The sequence below is a fragment of the Diorhabda carinulata genome, chromosome 5 (genome assembly GCF_026250575.1).
Source record: "Diorhabda carinulata isolate Delta chromosome 5, icDioCari1.1, whole genome shotgun sequence".
In the NCBI taxonomy this organism is placed as follows: Eukaryota; Metazoa; Arthropoda; class Insecta; order Coleoptera; family Chrysomelidae; genus Diorhabda; species Diorhabda carinulata.
Window position 1 is genome coordinate 17496006 of NC_079464.1, and position 22348 is coordinate 17518353.

The 22348-nt window shown below is 32.3% G+C and overlaps 1 protein-coding gene and 1 long non-coding RNA gene across 2 annotated transcripts in view; one reads left to right on the forward strand and one right to left on the reverse strand.

The window, feature by feature from the left end:
• Positions 1 to 22348, reverse strand: part of LOC130894303 (leucine-rich repeat-containing protein 40-like) — a 24742-nt gene continuing 2394 nt past the window's right edge. The window contains exons 4-11 of the mRNA XM_057801028.1: positions 21667 to 21790; positions 18466 to 18635; positions 18266 to 18408; positions 16231 to 16434; positions 14398 to 14541; positions 13913 to 14101; positions 8927 to 9112; positions 1 to 4901 (exon numbers count right to left, since the gene is read on the reverse strand). Coding sequence (XP_057657011.1) covers positions 4796 to 4901; positions 8927 to 9112; positions 13913 to 14101; positions 14398 to 14541; positions 16231 to 16434; positions 18266 to 18408; positions 18466 to 18635; positions 21667 to 21790 — 1266 coding nt within the window. The 3' untranslated portion in view covers positions 1 to 4795. The remainder of the gene's footprint in view (positions 4902 to 8926; positions 9113 to 13912; positions 14102 to 14397; positions 14542 to 16230; positions 16435 to 18265; positions 18409 to 18465; positions 18636 to 21666; positions 21791 to 22348) is intronic.
• Positions 21676 to 22348, forward strand: part of LOC130894308 (uncharacterized) — a 7415-nt gene continuing 6742 nt past the window's right edge. The window contains exon 1 of the long non-coding RNA XR_009059318.1: positions 21676 to 21759. This is a non-coding gene — a long non-coding RNA (uncharacterized LOC130894308). The remainder of the gene's footprint in view (positions 21760 to 22348) is intronic.

Here is a 22348-nt window from a genome sequence, read left to right on the forward strand (position 1 = left end):
TTGTTTGAAAGTCTTTATCTATATCTATCTACATCTATAAAAAACTACAAAGTGCAGAGCTGTCTCCATTGATTTTACAGTTTGTTAGGCGTGTTCCTTGCCATTAAAGAGACTTGAGCTTTGGAGTAAAGTGTTTGAATATTTCAACGTATTATTTTTCTCTTAGATTCACTCGTTGGATTAGGCGTAAGTCTTGACAATTACATTCATTTTAGATACTGTTCTCAGTTACTTGTACAATTTCATTTCTCCATGTACGAAGAGAAGCCATATAAGCCAAGAAAACATAGCATAGCTAAACAAAATGTAATATTTTATTCTATACACTAATGCTACGACACACGTGTCACTGTATGTGGTCCTACAAGTTTTCAAGGAGAAAAATTAATTACTACTACTACTACTACTACTACTAATTATTGTCAGACTTGATACGCTGCTCGATCAATACAATATTTTTATCCTTTAAATTCCACTTGGACTATCGCTTCCTCTATGTATAATAAAAATTATACGTTGGGTGATTTTGTATTCGTTGTTAAGTGAAGTTTTTGATTACTGCTTTGTGATATTGAAACATATACTAAACTATACAAGTTTATAAAATTCTGCTACAAATATTATTGGGAACAGAAAGTATGGTTCTTATACATCTACTACAACATTATTGTGTCAACAATTTGAGGAACAATTTTTGATTGTTCGGCTATGTATAGAGGGGTAAAAGTAACGAAAAAACGTGTATCCATATGTATTTATTTCTATAACAATTAATACTTGTTACGTTACTCATTACTTCTGATACCTCATAACATGCTATGTTATTTTTTTATACGGGGTGGACCATTAGTTTTTGGAAGTGCATAACTTACTTAAGATAAAATATACAAAAAAATTTTCAAATAAAAGTTGTTATATTTGCACAGATTCATTTCTAATATATTTTGAGATATATAGGGTGTTCAGCCTAAGGACAGGATACCCTGTATATTTGTTTACCATCGAATTTAGCGTAAAATTCTGCATCTAGCCCTCTCTTTTCTTTTCCCATAAATTGTGACGTTGCCAAGTTGGAGCGAAAAATATGACTATTTAGCGAAAATTAGTACACTATAAATGCTGTCTGGTAATCAGAGTAGAAGTTTCGTTTAAGGTTCGGGGTTTTTTTTAGATAAGCATTAATTCAGAATATTTCACTTAGCAAATACTTCCATTTTTTTAAATGGAACATCCAGTATATTATTTTACTATCTAAACAATTTTATCCCTTCAAATTATGTATCATAATTCTAAGTTAGTTCTTAGTTTACGATTTAAAAATATTCACCTTTTTAACAAGTTTAACAAGTAAACACTAAATGTGACGTTCAAAATACTAAAATACTGTTTTTGTGACAAAATCAAACCACTAATTTTATACCTTCAAAAACTGTAATAAGATAAATTCGGTATCTACAAAACTAAAAATTAACAAAAGCTCTACTAGCTCGATGTAACCTATTGACATCAGCAGTTTGGAGAACCTCCTTAATTCTATTCTTCATGTCTTCCTTAGTAGTCGCGGGTGTTTTGTATACTTGTTCTTTGACGTATCCATCGTCCAGGAAATTCATTATTTAAATGTGTATTTATCAGTTACGTATGGTAAACTCTTATACCGTCATGTAGGTACCACATTCGCCGCCTATCATGAGCAGGTAATTACTGAAGTAGTTGAGGTAATTCGTTTTGTAAGAAATTTATATAAACTTGCCCATTAACAGTTCCGTCAAAGAAATATAAGAGTATGACATGATTCCCAATTATTCCATCCCATAATTTAATGACCACTTTGTTGACTGATAGTCCGAATACAATGAGGTTGATTTGTTGCATAATAATGGACATTGTGTCAATCTACAAATCCATTTTTATGAAATTTTGCTTAATCGGCAAAGTTGAAAAAATCTGTTTCGCTGAATTGTTTTCTTGAGCTCACTAACAGAAGGTTAACCGCTTTTCATAATCATCATCCAATAGTTCCTGCATTCGCTGTATATGGTAAGGATGCATTTTGTTCTTAAATAGAATTTTTTGGACGACAGTATGACTACGTCGGTTTGTTTTGATGCGAGGCATGCGAGGGCGCCGGAAGCAAAAGGTATACTTGCTTCAATCTTGAGTTTAGAGTTTATTGCCTGCCTTTTGGTTTTTTCCGAAATTTTGACCCATGTGAATGTGCTGAGCAAGGCCTTACAGAAAGAGAACAGCAGCATCGCTACTTGCTCGTCAACCATTAAAGGAGCAATAAAGATTATGGAAAGCTGGAAAACCGAGGAAAAATGGACCCAGATTTGAAAGAAGGTAATTCAGTTTGCAAAAACAAACCCCATCTAAGGGCAGTGGTGATAGTACATCCACAGCCACTGATGTAAGCTTGCCCAAAGGCAGTAAATGGCGTAGGGTACTGTCTAGCAGACTTGACAGCTATGTCTTTAACACACCTGTTGGGCACAGACTCGCTGACAACATTGGAAGCCCAAACTCCAATGGAAAAGGGTCAGCCGCATCTGTTGGAAATAATACCAAAAGTTCACGAGCTGCGTGGCGACATGTTCATTTATTGTAACCTAATGGATGTATTGTCTTCCTTTTTCTTTCCTTTTTAGTAGTAGTTAATAAACACATTCAATAGCGTCAACACGTTGTTTGTTTTTCAGTACCTTTTTGAACGTTTTATCCAAAGCTAAATTAGTTATCTGCTCAAATAAATTAGTAATAACAACAGCATCAGCTAAAGCATCAACTTCAGGACGAATTTCTACTATCCTGTTATGGACTTGCTATTGAATGAGATGAAAAGAAGATTTTCGGAAGAGTGCTTGAAACTGGCAATGTCATCCGAACAGTTTATGCGATTGAACATAGAAAAAAGTATGTTCTTCATAGACACTTCATCATTCAGCCTTTTCTCGTCCACTGCTGGACATAGGCCTCCTATAAATACTTCCAGTTTTCCCTGCTCTGAGCGGTTGCTACCCAATTTATCCGTATTCTTTTAATATCGTCAGTCCATCTCGTAGGGGGTCTTCCTGGATCTCGTCTGTCTGTTCTCGGTCTCCAGTCTAGAATTCTTTTTGTCCATCGGTTATCTTGTATCCTTGCAACATGGCCCGCCCACCGCCATTTTTGTCTCAGTATTTGGTTTATGATATCTTCAACTCCAGATCGTCTGCGCAATTCGTCATTCCTTATCCTATCCCTCATAGTGATGCCAAGCATAGACCTTTCCATTTTATGCTGTGTAATTTAAGTATTGATCTTCTAGTTACTGTCAGGGTCTCCGCGCTATAAGTTGGGACTGGGAGAACGCATTGGTTAAAGGCTTCTCTCTTAAGGCCGATTGGCACATCTCCTTTGAACACATCTCGTAATTTACCAAACGAAGCCCATCCTAGTGTTGTTCTTCGAGACAGTTCTGTTGTCTCTGGTACATGAATATCTTTGTTGTCCACATTTAGTGGCTGACTAGGAACTAAATTTATCATCATCTTGCTTTTATTGAAATTTATTTTTAGACCAACTTTCTTTGTTGTGATTTGCAAATCTTGTACCATGTTTTTTGCGTCGCCTAATTCATCAGTTATGAGGACAATATCATCTGCAAACCTTAGGTGATTATGATATGGCAAATGTCAACAGAAATGAACCTCGCTAAGCTTGTTGTGCAAGAAATGAAGGATGCTGACAATATTTTGATAAATTTGGCAACTTCACCATTGAAAAAACTTGTTCCTGTTTTAATCGAAACCATCAGTGCTTCAACGTACCCCAACTTACACAAAATGATATGTGCTGCTTGTACCTTGCCTTCCAACAGTGTGACATGCGAAAGGACATTCTCAGCAATTCGGATAATTGATAATAAACAACAGGCTGCGTTCGACAATGAACGAAGAATGTCTGGCGGACCTAATGGTGCTGTCCTCAGAAAGTGACATAGTAAAGGACATGGACTATGATAAACTTGCAGACTTGTATCTTTCGAAAGGTCGACGAATATAAGGAAAGCCTAATTGGTAAAGAGACATTAATAACTACGAAGAATAAAAAGACTTTCGTTATACAGTAATCACTATCTAACTCACAAACAAAACAATCATTTTTTTCTTGTTAAACTTGAAGTTTTCACAGTACTGTGTAATTAAAATAATGTTACTTTTAATTTAATTTGTTATGAGCATTTTTATATTCCTCAGTTCTTTCCTACGGTGATTAATTAAACAAATCAAATTAACTAGGTTAAATACAGGTAAACAAACTATTTTCTTCAAAAAGAAATAAATGCTATTTAAAATTCTCATACAGCTTTTCTAGCAACGAATAAAAGCAATATTCTAGGGCAGTTTTCAAATAAAATTCTGAAGTAGATAGACAGTTCTCTCAACTGAAATGAGCTATATTAATAAAATTTTGGGGGTTTTATTTTTGTTATAATAAATGAAACAGCTAGGGCCTACTTGGGATAAGCATTAAAATGGACCATGTAAATAGGATTTTTGTGTTTGAATTTGAGCATACAGTGACTCATAATTTAGGATAGCTGGCACCCCCAAACATTTTGATCTAGGTCCGCCCATGGATATAAAATTACTGGTTTGATTTTGTCACAAAAACTAGAAGTATTTTAAATGCCACATTTAGTGGTTACTTGTTTTATAAGATGGTAAAATAATATACTGGATGTTCCATTTAGAAAAATGGAAGTTTTTGCTAATTGAAATAACGAATTTTAAGTAGAAACAGCTTTGTAAAATCATAGAGGAAGCTTGTTTCTCAAGTATGAGAGAATCGAGTCAGTCCCCTTTTGCAATATAGCATATCCTGGTTGTCGAAACGGGTTTCCATTTAGTTCCAAAGATCTAAAAAAATAACAATTGTTTCATAAAAATAATAAGAACAATTTATTTAATATTTACAGAAAACATCTATTGGAGAACAGAAAACCAAAATCTCAATAATATTATCAAGAAACAAATAGGTCTTAACCGGATGAGTTTACAATCAATCCCCTTCTTATTTTTAATTGCTCTATACCAGGGGTACTCAACAAAATTTTTTTTCAAATTTTAAATGATTTTCAAAAAGTGAAAAAATATAATCTCTAAGCATTATTCTATATGAAATTCACATCCAATTCTACTTCCTCAAGTATATAATATCTCAATCTCAATCCTATAAAACGCGTTCTTTTAACAATTTTACATTTTTTATATTTCTCCCATGACTAACAACGTACTCGACAGTACTCAATTTTTCTGCCCATATTTTGAATTTGAAATGAGCTAGGTGCTCTTTGAACCGGACATTAAGAGATCTCTCAGATTAGATATTTTCTAATTCTTTTGTATAAAACGGATTGAGAAGTACTTATAACGTTTGATCAACTTATTTACAATTTTCTTATCATAACCGTTATGTACCACAACATCCACAATGAAAGTCCTTTCCTTATTATATATTTCAGTGTTAAGTGGAAAATTGAACGATGTACCATGTACCTGAATACATCAAATTTTAACCTTTGGATAATAGTTTACATATTACGTTTTAATAGTAATTGATTGTTTCGTTAGTATATTTTTTGCTAAGAGAAGATAAAAGAATAAAAAGGTTTATATGTATATTATAGGACTGAGCTTTATAGTTAAAATAATTTACATAACCCAATAAGAATCTAGATGTTATGAATTGTTGAAAACTGTACCATAAAATTAAGTAGAGTAAATGGAGACATCAGTAATAGTTACTTATTTGAAAATCCAAAAATCCATATAGCCTTAAACACAAAGTGAACATTGTGAAAGTTTAAAAATGTAGTTTGAATGTTATGAGAATGCTCGGATTGCCGTAAAGCTTTTCTAGCGACAAATTTTGTTTAAAGGCGAAGAAACAATAAAGAAATAGATTAACCATATGTTGCAGACCCACAACTGAGGGGGAATAAATTTCTATAAACAATTTAAATATTTAGTTTTTCAGACAAGACCTGCAAGTACAAAAGATATTATTCACCGAATAAAAAAACGTAATTAAGATTTTTTCTTGACTGAAATATAAGCTCATGTGGTTTCCTTCTTTGACACAGTAGGAATAGAATTTTCTGGCGACACGACGGTACTCGATCTCATAATGAGTACATTCCAGAGAGTTACAGAAGTACCACATATCTTGAGTTGAAAAAGTTGAAAAAATAACAACGGATCAAAGAATGTTCTTATTCTTTTAATTGATACTAAGTTTGTCAAAATTCATAAAGCGGTACACAATTTATAACGTGGACGAATACTTGAAATTTATGAATTTATTATAGAGAGATGATGCTTTTTATTATAATTTCACTGATAAACAAGCCATAGATATGTGACATGTATTTTTTAATCCCTTTTCGTAGGATTTTTTTATTTCCATTTTTACTTTTTTCATTTTTCCTCTTTCTTTGCTATATGTTTATTATATGAATTAAGTTGTTCCTTCATTTGTTCCTTTTTTCATTTTCAGTGAAAACCATGGCGTCTAGAGGTTGCATCAATTCACCAGATTTGTTTTGTTATGTGTGCGGCTATCTCACTGACAAAGCCCATCGGAAGACATTTACACTATTTCTGAAGAGAGCTTATGAACTATACTTTGATTCGAAGGTTGACAGTAGTAAGACGTGGGCACCGCAATTCATCTGTTTGACATGTGCATGCAACTTAAGGGGTTGGATTAGAAAAGCGAAGAAGAACAACCATCTGGAATTTGGAGTCCCTATGATATGGCGTGAGTCAAGCAACCACACAACAGACTGTTACTTCTGTATGACAAATATCACTGGTTTCTTATATAAAACTCGTGCATCTGTGAATTATCCAGATATTCCCTCAGTTTCAAAGCCAATTCCACATGATCCCGTCACTTGTCCAATACCATCACCACCTACTGAATTTATCGATGAAGAAACGCAAGAAGAAAGTTCTCCATCTTCTATCAACAACTCGGACTCTGAATACCATCCTGGTGAAGATATTCATTTGATAAATAATGACAACCTTTGCGTTCTTGTTCGGGACCTGGCATTAAACAAAAGGCCAAGCTGAATTGCTAGGTTCACGTCTGAAAGAATTTAATTTGCTAGCACCAGGCACTAGAACTTCGCAATTTCGATACAGACAGAAAGAACTCGTGCAATAAGTGATAACATGTGTTACTGCACGGACATCCAAGGTCTTATGTCAAGTCTCGGGATAGAACATAGCACTGAAGCATGGCGACTGTTTATTGATTCCTCCAAGACGAACTTAAAGGCTGTATTATTACATAATGGGAACATGTATGCATCAGTACCAGTTGGATATTCTGCGCACCTAAAAGAGTCGTACGAAATCATGTCGTTACTTCTTGAAAAAATTCGCTATCGTGATTACAATTGGAATATCTGTGGTGATTTAAAAGTTATAACTATTCTCATGGGAATGCAGACAGGGTATACCAAGTACTACTGCTTTATCTGCGAGTGGGATAGCAGAGATAGGAAGCACCACTGTGTAAAGAAGGATTGGCCTATCAGAGATAAAATGGAGCCAGGTTTTAAAAACGTCCTTCGTGTGCCATTGGTTGAGCGTGAAAAAGTTATTATGCCTCCACTTCATATAAAACTGGGGCTCATGAAGAACTTCGTGAAGGCATTAGACAAAAAATCAGATGCTTTTTGTTACCTTACCAAGAAGTTTCAAGAGTTAAGTTATGCGAAAGTGAAAGAAGGTGATGAACATGGAGAACGTTTTCATCAGGACATCTCGGTGATGGAGTCACGCTATCAGGGTCGATGGAGCGCAGCAATGTTGGCTGACTCCTGATGGATGCTTCAGCGCAACATACCAAATGCTGAGCACAAACGCAAATTGACAGCCAAGAAATTTTAACCAAACTAATGTAAATTAAGAAAAATTATGTTATATAGTATAATAAACTAAGTATGTGTATTTTTTATGTTTATTATACCTTGAACTAGACGATTGTACATAGTTTATGTTAATTAGTACTTTTTTTCAAGAATAAATGCTTTATTATAACTTATCTGTAATTTGTTTCCCTCGATACAATGTGAAACGTATATAAATTATTAATGTCGGATATCTCAAAAACGGTGGGTGATAGAGAGAAACGGTTTGCATATTTTTAATCAGCATGTTTCAATTGTTTTAAAACAAGTGTTGGATACCAAGATATCCACCGCAACTTTTTTTTGTTTATCAGTGTTTTCAGCAGCATTTTCTCTTTGCAGAACATTTTCTCAAATGTCGTACAATCAATACTTTCAAGATACAGCGGGTTATATTTCTTATTCAGACTCCAAGAACATATTTCGTGAACGATTGGCACTGTTGGGTGATTGAATGATTTTTCAAAAACGGAATTAATACTGGGGAATTACATATATTCAGACTTTTTTACTTCTACTTTTAGAAATGATAGTCAGACTTTTATTAGTAGGTAGATTTGTTGATTACTGTTCTGATTCTAGGATATATACCATCCAGAATATGTAGATAATTTTGGTCAAATTTGAAGTGTTGTGATGTTAAAAAGTCAGTTTTCAACAATTCGTTGTTCAAACCCGTTTGCACTTGTCATATATTTGTTGTTATAATTTTATGATCATATATCTATATTGTACATGAAATAAAAATATTTCTACAGGTGAAATGTAAAAACTAAAAAATGTAAAAGTCCAACAGATATTTAGCACATGTTTTGCCTTGGGCAGTACCTATCCCACCTGTATATGTTTGATTTGAATGTAAAACATGGCAGATTATGAAGATGGAAGAATTGTAGTATTTTTGTTTCAATTAACGGAACAAATCAAATCGAAAATTGATATTACATATCTTATACTCACTTTAATTGCGTCATATTTCCAAGTTCGGGTGGAACAAAATTTATATTATTGTTACTCAAATTCAATGTAGCGATTCTTTTTAATAATTTTAAATCCTCTATAGGGATATCTTCAATACTATTATCATTCATCAAAAGAATTTCTAAACCAATCATGTGGAAAATACAATTTGGGATTTTAATAAATCTACAAATATAAAGTATATAAAAATCATATGTAATGAGCCTTCTAGGCAAGAGGTACTAATTATCAATTGTTATAAAAAATATTTTATTTATTATAATAACCTTTGAGGACTTATTCGATTATAGTAAGTTTCAGATTTTTCCAGTGAAAGGTGAATAATATAAAGATTTATTATTCACTTAATTTGTCTAATTTTCATTCAAAAGACATAAATCTATAATTTAAAAATATGTAGTATATCATTCAAATCTAATGTTTATGCCGATAAAAATAAGAAGACTAAAAAGTCTTCTTATTTTAATAAGCATGTGAGCATGAGAATATATTTCTCAAACAAACAGTAAGAGATCTATAAACCTTATCAATCGAAAATAAAAGTTTTAAGCGCTAGTCCTTCAATATTTTTTTAGATCAACGGTCCGATTCCTTTTGAGTTTGCTATGGGTTTTAACTTCTATATTCTAGTCATTAGCTTAACTTTGCACTCAATTTTGTAACCGCCCTGTATAAATTTGATTTATTTGAATTATGACTTTATTAAAATGTAGTTGTGAATTTTGTTTTCATTGACATTACTAAGTGTAAATATCTTTCCATTAATTTTTTTCTGGAATCTGTGAAATCTAATAAAGAAGAAAGAGAGAGTAAAAGAAAGAGAAAGCACTTATTCTTTTTAGCCTATGTGCACTCGTTTTATATTATATGAGGATGAAACCTGGCCTGACTTAGAAATGGCAGTAGTTGTTTGAAAAATACCGAAGGCAAAGATCGTTCTACTTGCAGGGAAGGTCACGGCGTCGGTTTTGTGGGATGCATGTAGGATAATTGTTATTGATTATGTTAAAAAAGGAAAAACTATTAACGACAAGTATGATGCGAACTTATTGCAACCTTTGAGCTAAGAAATCAAGCAAAAACGGTCGCATTTTGCTAAGAAGAGTGTTATTTCATCAAAACAATGCATGCTCACACATCCGTTATTGTAATGGTCAAACTTAATGAATTAAAGTTTGAATTGCTACCTCATGCACCCTATTCGCCAGATTTAGCCCTCTCGGTTTACTTTTTGTTCCCAGACTGCGTTTTCTTCGTTGGACCAAGTACTTTCTGGGACCATCCTCGTATGTTTAGGATACTTTTCCGCTAAATTCAAATAATTCTGTTTCGACTGCGAAAAAATATTTCACAATACAAATTATAGCACAATAAAGCTATCGTATATCTGACATTAAAAACTGCTGTTTTTATATTAAATATGCAAGCGCGGAACGCTTGTACAAGCAACAATGAAAGTACTGATCCGTTCGAGGTATTTTGGCTGGATGCTCAGGCAATGCAACTTATCACCTGATATTTCAGTTTCAGTTTTTCAGAATTAATTCATTGAACTGTAATTTGTACTATGAGTAGAATTATTCTGATTGAGTGGCAACGTGGCACGTTTGAGTTTTCGTCTGTAATTAATGTGTAATTGCGAGAGCTGCAGAGGAAACAAAATCACTTAATAATGTAGAAGAGTATGTGAAATGGGTTGCTTAGTGATAATATAACAGATTTTAACGGTGACTAATACGATCAAAAACCGTACAAAATAAGTAAATAAACAATCAGCGAGAGTGATTAACAACATATGATACCACGAAAAAGAGTCATATATTAGGATGAATATAATTAAAATATAAGCGAAAAAAAGAGAAAAAATTCGAATATATACCGAACTGGTTGTTTTCCTTTTCACGGTATTGTAATAAAATAAACGGAACGGATACTGACGAGAATCCAAAAAGAAAAAGAGGCCTTTGTAGACGAGTATTTTGGTCGAAGCAAAATAACTAAGAGATCGCCCGAAAACACAAATAGGGAAAAGAGAGAGACAGAGGAAATGATGAGGGAACTGATTAATAAAAACGATGAGTTAATGCAAGAAGTGAAGCATAGAGAAAACCAACAACTCATGGAAATTAATAAAAAGGGGAAAGAGGAAATAAAGTATGTATCAGGGAAGCTAGAAGGAAATCGAGAACAAAAGAAAAACTTAAGAATATCAGGTTTGAAGACCAATACAATAAATGGTGATAAAGCCTTGAAAGGAAATATTAAAAACTTTATGTTGAAGGAGCTTGAAATCGATATTAAATTAATAAATGCAAGAAAAGTATCCGATGAGGTTAGTATAATAGAAACTCTTAAAGAAAAAATAGATATATTACGCAACAAACGTTAAGTAAGAATGCTACCCCAAAAACATTTATAGATTTGGAACTCGCAAGGAGCAAACGAGGAAAGGCGAAAGTTGGGTATAGAAAGCTGGTGATAAACGGTAAAGTATGGAAATGAAACGAAGAGTACGAACGAATACAAGACGAACAAGAAGAGAATAGCTCAAAATACTGTCAGACATCAATAAGAGCGGCAATCAAGATGACAGTAAGGCTATGGATAGGAAGGAAATAATGAAGATGATAATATAACGTAAGGATTAAACGGAAGATACGATCAGTACTTGGAATGTCATGTCGACTTTTCAGGAAGGGACTTTGTGGAATCTAGTAGAAACTATGAAGTGGTACAAAATAGATAATAATAAGTTATTGTTCGTTGCTATGGTAACGCAATATTTTGTTTATGCATGGAACTGGTGTAGGCTAACTAGATATCAATACGTCCTCGTATATTACTATTTTTGTAAGGAAACTAAGTAAAATTTGATGATTATCATTACCAATTGGAGGTCATTTCGTTTTCATTATCCACACGTGAAATTATGTCTAGCTTTATTGTGCGTAACATAATATATGATTCAGAAACATTGCCTGGAAAAAATTATTCAAAATATTATATCTTTTATTTTGAAAATTTTGTCTTGTGAATAAATTGATTCGTGTTTAATCAACAAAAATACGTTGTGTACTATGTGCCTCATTACAGACAACCAGATTTCGTCTATGTTAAATTTTCTGAATTTTTGCTAGAATATAATGTCGGTCCCTTTCCATTTACCTAAAGCAATGTTTACAAGTAATTACTATCGACCTGAATTTGAATTTTTCTAAAGTTGTTTTAGTTTTAATTGTGAGTTGTACCGATTTAGATTTGTTATAAGGTGTTTAAATAGACGTTCCTGTCTTATTGAGTTGAACATTTCGTGAAGCTTCTATGATATAGCACGAAAAGACCGCGAAAACGCGATAAGTGTAAAGAGATGCATTTCGTCTTTCGAAAGCGATTTCGCGTTTCGTGTCGTTTCTCTCGACAGGGCGGTTTTTTTAAGAAACGTCAAAGGAATTTCGCCGAATACTGTCTACAATTACAACACGCTTTACACTTATCGCGTAAAATTGCATCATTCGAGGCGACATTCATCCTCGTTTCTACATGTGCTAGCGCGTCAGTTGGTCAATTCACTATTATGTTGGCTACATCATCGAACTTGATACCTGATAATTCGGATGTTATAATTAAAAGTTTTCAAGCACTAAACAGAGTTCGGTCCCTTTTTTGACGCTGTACAGGTACTTGCTTTGTGCCCAAGGATTTGCAGTGCGTGTCGTTAAAAGTGAGAACACATTCTTCATGGTCATTTTGTGTTTTAAAATGCCTGGCTCTATTTAATCGCACCAGGTCAGAATTTTTTATATAGTCTATTTAGTTAGATGTCTGTTATTAGCGAGTCGTGCATAGTTCAATCATGGAGTGGTCAGAATCTTTGATTGGCTTTAGAAGCAGAGGACGCAAAATTTTCGGCTGCCGAAGTCAGAAGTACTCCAACTTATGTCAAAGTTATATAGTTTATCGAAGGAAAATTACCGCGTCTATAAGATCAGGACCTGAAGCCAATGAAATATATCATCCCGACTTGTTTGTGTTCGGTGCTATGGATGTTTTTCTGCGCGGTACGTACGCTCCAGAAGGAACAAGTGATGTGGTGAGTAATAGACAAATAAAAGTAGAATTACCATTAGTATAATTAAAAGTGACGATTTTAAAGCGAATTATTATCCTTGGCCAAAGAAGATCAAGTATGAAAGGGAAAACTATTTGAATAAAGTCTTAAAACACTAATATATTACTGCAGATAATTTTGTCAAGGAACCTTTCCCATATCACTACAATAAAATGCCGCAAACTCATCACGAATTGCTTTAGCTCTTGGCCCCAATGCATGCCTTTCCTGGTTCTAGAAGCATAGGTTTACAAAAGATCCGGAAAATGGAACTCATTATTCCAAATGTGTTTTCGATCCTGCTTCGAGCTAATGAGAGAAGATAATAAAAAAATCGTCCAGGTGTATCAGTTTGTAAGGTTGCATGTCCTGGATATGGAGCGTTCAAAGTAGCCTGTGACTATTTAAAGCAGAAGGCACGGGCTCCGAGTGGATGTAGTCTCCCAGCTGCAGAACCTGCTGACGATGAATGTTCTATTTTCGAAAAACTCATAACGGAGAAACTAAGGAGACTGTATTATTATGAGAGAGAATCGGTGATGCAAGATATACAGAGAGAGAGAGCTATTCTAAAACAGTATTATCACCATCTACACAACATGTGTTGTCTCCTCTCAATCCACGTTCATCTATGTCAAACTTTTTCCCCGTCAATATCGTGAAAACGAAGAAACGGAAAAATTGAACGAAATTAGATAAGTGTAAGAGAGTGTTTCGCATTTTGTTTCATTTTTCGCGAAACGGCACGAAAATAGTGTGAAACGCGATAAGTCTAAAGCCGGCTTTAGAGTCAACAATAAACTGTTGCAATGACTTAAATATTAATAGTAATGTAACGAAGTATAAAATGTACTTACCTATTATTACTTAATATTAATTCTCGCATATGGACAAGATTAGATAAACAGTCCGGTAAATCGTTCAGTTGATTACCACTCAGATCACAATACTTTATTATCGTAAGATTCATAAAAAACTCTGGTACTTTGCTTATTTTGTTTGAAGCAATATTTAATTCTGTTAGTGTAGTGGATAGTATTTGTAATCTAAAAAGTAAAGATATTTTCATAAAGGTCATCTTATAATAGAACTAATAGAATTTTTACATTGAAAACATTTATTACAATAAAGTTAACACTTTTAACATCTATTTTTCCTACGTTCATACTGGGTGGTGATATGTAATATCTCCGGTCACTGTAATCATTTGAAAGTTAACACAATCTTCAGAATATAGGTTTTTCAGTCACTGAAAGGAATATGAAAGAGAAGAGGTGGATACAGAACTTTGATCTCATTAACATAATGGAAAAATTAATATAGTATTTTAAATAGAACATACCCAGCAGGAATATCGACAAATTTATTTTTACACAAATCTACACAGGTAACTTTGGCTTCTTTTGCTTCAATGAAGCATTCTTCAGGTATTTCAGATATATTTTTCTTTGCTAAATTAAGAAAATTACCATGTCTCATAGTATACCTACAAACGATAAGAGTAGACATTGTAGAAAAACAAATTTTGAAAACAAAGTCGGTATATCTATTCTACATAGTTAAGGAACAGTTATTAAATTTACTACTATAGAGATAGTGAGAAATATTAGAAACTTCTAAATAAAATTAACCAATTTGATTCCACTTCCACGTCCGCTTTGTGGGAAATATCTTTGCTTAGTACTTCTGCTTCCAGAAATTGTGAAATGTCATTTCGCTAACCTAACCTAACCTAACCATTAAAGTAATGAGATGTTTCAAGTATCTACTCTTGTGTTGTTTTCTTTCCTCCTGGGTTCTTCTTCTCTGTTTCAAAAGTCTTTTTCTGTTTTTATTTCATTTGCTCTAGAATCTTCTTCATTGTCGGGTTAGGTTTTTGTGTTTTAGTCCGTAGCCATTGCTCTAAATTTTTTTATGTCCAGACTTCAGCAATGTAAATGTCAATTTTCATAAGTTGTTATGCTTCAAAAATATGTAGCGGAGACTGTTGTACCTTGGACATTGTGTACTATTTAAATTTAAAACCAGTGTCTCCCTCTATTAATCCATAAATGATGGCAGTTATACGAAAAAATTTATTTTAACTAATTAAAGTAAATATTTTTAAAATATTTGAGTGAGATTTTTTACTAACGACTTATCCACAAATGATTGTGGATAAGTGATGTTTTTAGTTACATCTTGCAACAATTGGTAAGTAATTACGCAGTGTTGTTATTTGTTTTGAACATAACCTCTAAGCTATAAAATTATTTGATTGGAAAAATGAATGTTCTTGTACCTTGAAACAAAATAAACTTATGTACCTTGAAAAGCGTTTAATAGCACAGGTGGTTAGGTTTTTTGTGTTTTTTTTACAGAGATTGTCTTGCCACGAAGCAAAACTGGTAATAAGAGAGATCAAGCAAATCCAAAGCTAGCCTCACCATACTCTTCAAAGCCAAAAAATTTAAAGATAAAAGAGGAAATAATGAATATGCGATAAATTTTGCTGCTAAGTGTGACTGCAGCGCTACAGTAAATATGAACTACGAGAGGCTGTCAGAACAACAGTAAAGGGAAAATTTTTGGAAAAAAGTATAATAGATAATAATAAATTAGTCGTCAAAAAAATGTTACAATTTAATACTTATTACAATTTTGTAATTATCTCGAACAAACCAAAAATACAAGTAAGTATCTATAATGATGAAATATATAACAGATGCAGTAATCATATATAAGGTTAAGTTTCTTCAAATGATGTCAAAATCTCGTAATAATAATATTTGCATATAATTCTTTGAAATCCCATCTGTTTTTGATATAATATTGGTTCTGGTATGAAAATATTGTCAAAATATTTTTCAAATAATTAGATAATGCAGTGAGGGGATAGCTGAAACTTACAATTTATGTTGTTGCTGAAACTTGACACTTTAAGTAAAAACTTATTTTTATACTCATTGCCCAACGAAAAGCATAATCTTCCACTGGTAATTGAATCAAATTAGAGAAAACAAAGAGTTACTTACTTATGTGAAGTACCAGACATTTAACAACAAAATATAAGAACTGCTAATCTTAGATAACTGCAATCTAGTTTAGGCTATAAGGTATACGTATAAAATATGATAGATAGGATTGGTGAAGTGATTCGTGTGGAATAGTAGTGCAAATATTTCAATTTGTTTACCGATTAGGAAAAATTCTGTTATTAAGTGATACATCTGAAGGTATGTGAAGTGCCTTTAAATCTTCATCACTAATTTTCTCTTTTAGATGTCGAAGAATTCTGTTGGTACCAGCATGAATAATGTCAGGTCTTATTAGTTTTAATCTGTTACCATCAATTTTTAACGATAACAGATGCGGCATTAGACCTATCGTGTTTGGTAATCTAAAAATAAACAAATTATTTTGAGAAGAAATTTTCATAATTTTAAGAAGATAAAATTCCAAATACATCTTATTTAAAAATCAAATCCGTTTTCACAACAAATGTAAATGATAAATATGTTTTCGTGAAATCTGTAGTAATATCGTAAACATTTGCTTAGGAAGAATATCAATTATTGACTGAAAATATTATATTATCCATTTAGTTAGATTAGATTTTTGCTGATAGAGATGCAATTATATATAATAGCACATAATATGTTGGCGTGTTTCAATAATCATCATCTTTGAGTCATATTTATCTTTAAGTAAAACCCAAAACGAAAATGTACCATAAAAGTAGGTTATACGAGGATGTATTCATATCTAGTTAGCCTAGACCAGTTCCATACATAAACAAAATATAGCGTTACCATAGCACCGAACAATAACTTATTAGAAGTATCAGTGTGAAGTTTGATGTCAAAAAAGTGAACCAGAGTTACGCGATAAATTAAAAGAAAAAAGATGTCCACCGAAATTGTGAAAATCGAAAAACTGGAGTATCGAGCCATCATCAAGTACCTGTATTCAAAAGGGTTGAGAGTAAGCACATTTACGGAGATCCAGAAACAAAGCAACAATCGATGGAATGACGACAATCTGGTTTTCCAAGACCTAAGAAGTTTCGTGTCCAAAAATCTGCTGGAAAAGTTCTTGCTTCAATTTTTTGGGATTGCCATGGAGTAATCATGATTGTTTTTTTTTTGGATAAGGTTAGAACAATAACTGGAGATTACTATTCGACATTACTGACCACTCTACGGGAAAAATTAAAGAGAAAAGACGCTGATAGCTATCCAAAGGTGTTTTGTTTTTCCCGAACAATGCCCCTGCACACAAATTTAGGTTTTGAATTACTAGAACACCCCCCTCATTAACCAAATTTGGCTAAGTTCGACTATTATCTCTTTACTCAACAGAGAAAAATTTAAAAGGTCGTAAATTTTCTTCCAACGAGGAGGTAATAAAAGCTGTGGAGGTCTGGTTTGCAGAGCAAGAAGAAACATTTTTTTTTGGAAGGTCTAGAGACGTTGCAGGTTGGCTGTAATAAATGTATCCAATAAGAGGAGAATATGTTGGGTAATAAAATATTTTGACATTGGTTCTATAGTGGGCTAAGTATTTTTTAATATATCCTCGTAGATGAGCATTCCCTTTTCCTATAAGTAAATGTGATTTCGTCGACGTCTGCCCCTTTCAAATTGATGGTCTTGCAGATGTGGTTTGGGGTCACCGACATTCTCAAATCGGACAAAAACCCGCCATTTAATGGTATGCTGATTTCCTTTTCAACCGCAGGGTGAAAAGTAAGTATGTCATAACTAATGTTGATATTTGTATGATGTTTTTTTGTTAATATTTTTAAAAGTAGAGATAACATTGATTTTTTGAGGAGTTTATTAAGATATTTATACTATGTAGGAAGTCTTGACAGTAATATTATACAAAATTCAAGTAATGTGGGAATATGTGGTGTATTAAATACAATGCCCAAACCTCTCGCCCGAATACAAGGAGATTTGGGTACTTTTCACAGGGTTCAGAAATTATTTTGTTTGAGACTGATTAAGAAAGAAAACTATTAGCACTTTGTTTTAATTTGAGACAAATATATATGCTACTGTTCTAAAATATTTAATTATGTATTAAAATGTTTCATTACAAAACATGCCTAATACTCTTTTACGTCCTCTACACTTGATTGTTTATTTTAATGATTAAGAATTTATCTGAAATGCACGAAGAGAAATTGTCATTATTAATAAATGCACAAAATAATAGAAACTTACTCTTCGAGATCATTATTGGTCAAATCTAATTTGATTAAATTGATCAATTTTGTAATTGCAGTAGGTACACTGGTAATTTGGTTATCTCTTAATTCTAGTATTTTCAAATGCTTCATATTATCACAAAACTCTAATGGGATATCCTACAAAATGTGAAATGTTCAAATAAAATTATTATTTTTCTTGTTAAGGGCATATACCTTTATGTAATTATTTCCAAAATATATCTCTTGAACTTGTTCGCATCCGCAGAAGTCCGGAATTTCTTGAATATCATTGTGTTGAGCGTAAAATATTTGTAATTTTCGGAGCTCTCCCATATTAGGTAATTTAGTAATACTGTTGTGGCTAATATCCAGCTTAAGAAGGGCTGAAAGACAATGTTTAAATTGAGAAAAGAGACATTTATTGAGAAATGGATTACAATAAATTTAGTTAAAAAACGTACATAAATGAAACTTATGAAAATATCAGTGTATATAACATGGTGTATATGATATTCGAAAATGAAGACTTTTTAGAACAATTATTGTGGAACTGAGCTCTTTTCAGTTATTCTTGGCTGATCTCCGTTATTGTATTGATTTATTAGTACTGATGTTAAATTTCACCGAATATACATAACCCTTCGACCAGCAGCAGAAAATAATCACCGCCTGTTTTATGCATATCACATTGGAAAAGGTCCCAATCAGGTTGTGGGTGAAAACCAGTTTCATCAGGTTACCGAATCAGTGGTTAATTTTCTTCAGCTCGAAAATGCTAACTCATATTTAGGTCATTAATAAGTCAAAAATAATTTCATAAAATATGAACCTTTTCATATGCCCGTGTCTGGGCGACACCACAATCGACAATACACTACAAGACAATGACGATTTTTCAATGATAGTCAACATTGAAGGAACATTTGCAGAAGACGACATTCAGAAAAACACTAACGACTAACAAAAAAAACAAGATATCACTGATAGCAGACATACAAAACATTCGAATTATGATGAAAATCCAATTATAGGCATACCGTCGATTGAATGTACTGTTAATTATGGTAAAAATCAAATATTCCTTAAAACAGTTTTACATTCATCCGCAAAATTAAAAAGAATCGTTTTATTTGGCAATAAACAACGGTTCTTGGTTCAGCTATCTAAAAATAATTTTGAAAACGATATAATCAATCTTATTAAAGAATATATAGTTCCAGATATTCAATATTATCTATACTTCGAAGATCCTGGCCTGAACGAACCATTCTCAGCTTGCTAGCAAAAATATTATTGGTCACCATCCATAAAACTGAAAAAACGTTCTATAAAATTATGAGATGTCGCAAACAAGGACGATATCAAAGAAATAATAACAAATTATCACGAAAGTAAATCAAACCATCGTGGAATTAATGAAACCCTTCAAAGAATCAAAGAAAAGTATTATTGGGAGGAAACGAAAAAATCTATTCAAACATTTATTATCGAATGGGAAAAATGCTACAGAGCAAATATGATAGGCATCCCGTAAATTTGAAAATGAATTTGACACCGACTGCAAATAAACTATTCGAAATCATTCACATAGATTCCTTCACTTTTGAAGATTCAAAATTTTTTACGATAATTGATAGTTTTTCTTAATATACCCAAGCATACCATTTAAATGCACTTTCTAGCACAGAAATAGCGAACAAATTGATAAAGTATACTAAATCAAATTATTTGCGATAATGGCACGGAATTGAAAAACACGGTCATTACAGAATTACTAGGATTACATAAAATTAAAATTCATTTTTGCTCCCCGGATCACCCTCAAACGAACGGAATTATAGAACGATTTCATTCAACGATAATAGAGCATTTAAGACTATTAAATTCAGAAGGATTCTCCAACACACCTATAGAAACTAAAATGACAAATACTAAATACTAGCATATAATAATACATTACATTCGGCTACTAAATTAAAACCAATGAATTTAATTAACGGACATATTAATAACAATAAACTATCTAATCAATGATTATGTTAATAAACATAAAGAGCATTCTAAATTATTGTATGCCAGAATCAAAGCTGATTTATCTAATCAAAAAGACAATCGTTTAGAAATAATAAATAAAAATCGAGAAAGTCCTCAAATATTTGTAGTAAACCAAAAGATTTTTATAAAAAAGAAAAAGCGACAGAAAGAAAAACGCAAACAAATTACATAAGCCATTTTAAAAAGTGAATTTCCCTCGACCATCTTCGAACCCGGATATACAATTGGAAGACATGGAGCATCTACACTTAGCAATTATATTAGGGACTAGGAATATGCTTCTCGTATACCTATCTATTTCTTGGTATACCATGTTTTTCGAACCAACTTATAAATTTTGAATGACTGGCGGTGTTAAAGGAAATGACTTTTTTCAACACCACCAGGACTGAAGAAACTGAAATAGAAAAGTATATAATATAGCCTATGAACTGAACTGGTAAAAGGAATTATTGATTACTATAAATAAATACCATTATCTTGTAAGTTAAAATACTTAATATTTGTTAAGGTAAATACATAGATTTTTATGTTAATTATTATACGATATTATATGATAATTATAATTTTCGATAACTGAACAAGAATATGTTGTTACAATAAAATAATAGTGTTTCAAGTAATTTTCCAATATATAATGTGTAATTGAGTAATTAATCACTCGGTGATTAATTGCACTCGCTTGCGCTCATAGCAGTAAACTTGACCTCGTGAATAATAACCTCCATTAAACACTCGTGAATAATATACTATCTCTCCGCCGAGGAACAATTATAAAAATAAAAATTTAGTTGATAATAGTACATAGATTCAAATATATTAAACCATATGGGAGCTCTATTCGTAATTATTATATTGTGGCCGAATAACTTTTATTTTTGATTAATGCCCCAGTTAATATATATGAACCATTTCTAAAATTATTCTTAGAGAAAGGAAGAAATGCTCTATTGTCAAAAAATTGTTTACAAGTTGTAGACAAAAACTTGTAAAAAGCTACACTTACAAATAACTAAATAAAGATACAAATAAAATAAAATCTAAATATGAAGTATCCACATTATTATAAATTATTTCTCAATTATTCATAAACATAAAATTTTATCCTTTATGACTTATTGTAATTCTACATTTACTAAAATTACGTAGTAAGTGCTGAGAAAGTCATTGTATATATGACACATTTCGATATCTGCTTTTTGTTATGGACATAATTTTTGACTTTTCGACCTTACTTTGGTTTTTATCAAAATATTACTTGCTGCAGTTTTAAACAAATTGTACTGTATGGAACTAAAAATGAAACATTCATTCTTTGTAAATGTTTTTTGGATGGAAGTTGTATAGAATAATACTTACATCTTAAATTTACTATGTCTGGAGGTAAATTCTTCAAGTTATTATGTGATACGTTAAATTCTGTAAGTCTAACTAGAAACCCTATGCCCGACGGTAAGCTTGTTATCACATTATTAGATAAATCCTGTAATAATAATAATATTTAGTATTAGGGTACATTTCTAATGCAATTCAAGGTTAAAAACCGTGCTAACACGGTCCAATTATATTATTGACATAAAGGATTGCTCACAGTGCCGAATTTAATATTTTGTCAGTTACTTTGTTACAACCTCTATGAAAAAAGTGTAATAGGCTTATATGTTAATAGCTTGAGCACTACTTCAAGATGCAGTTTTGTCCAAATTTGTCGAATTTATTTGGTTCTGGGCTTAACAAAATACTATCTCAAAACACTTTTAACAATTTGATGTATTGAATGGTAAGCTCACGTTCGTGAGACTGAAAGAAAACAATACAATCCATAACTATCTCAAATTCTATTGTCACCATCATCAATATAGACGAGTGGAAAAGAAATTCATAGTTTATTTCTGTAGCCATATGGAACCAAAAGACGGCTCGATTAAACTTCACCTCAAAAAACTAGTGCAAAGGCGTATGTGCAAGCATTTTTCGCAAAGTCATTGGTAAAGTTCATTAGAAATGGTCCCATTTTACGTCGTGTGTCACTTCGCTCTTC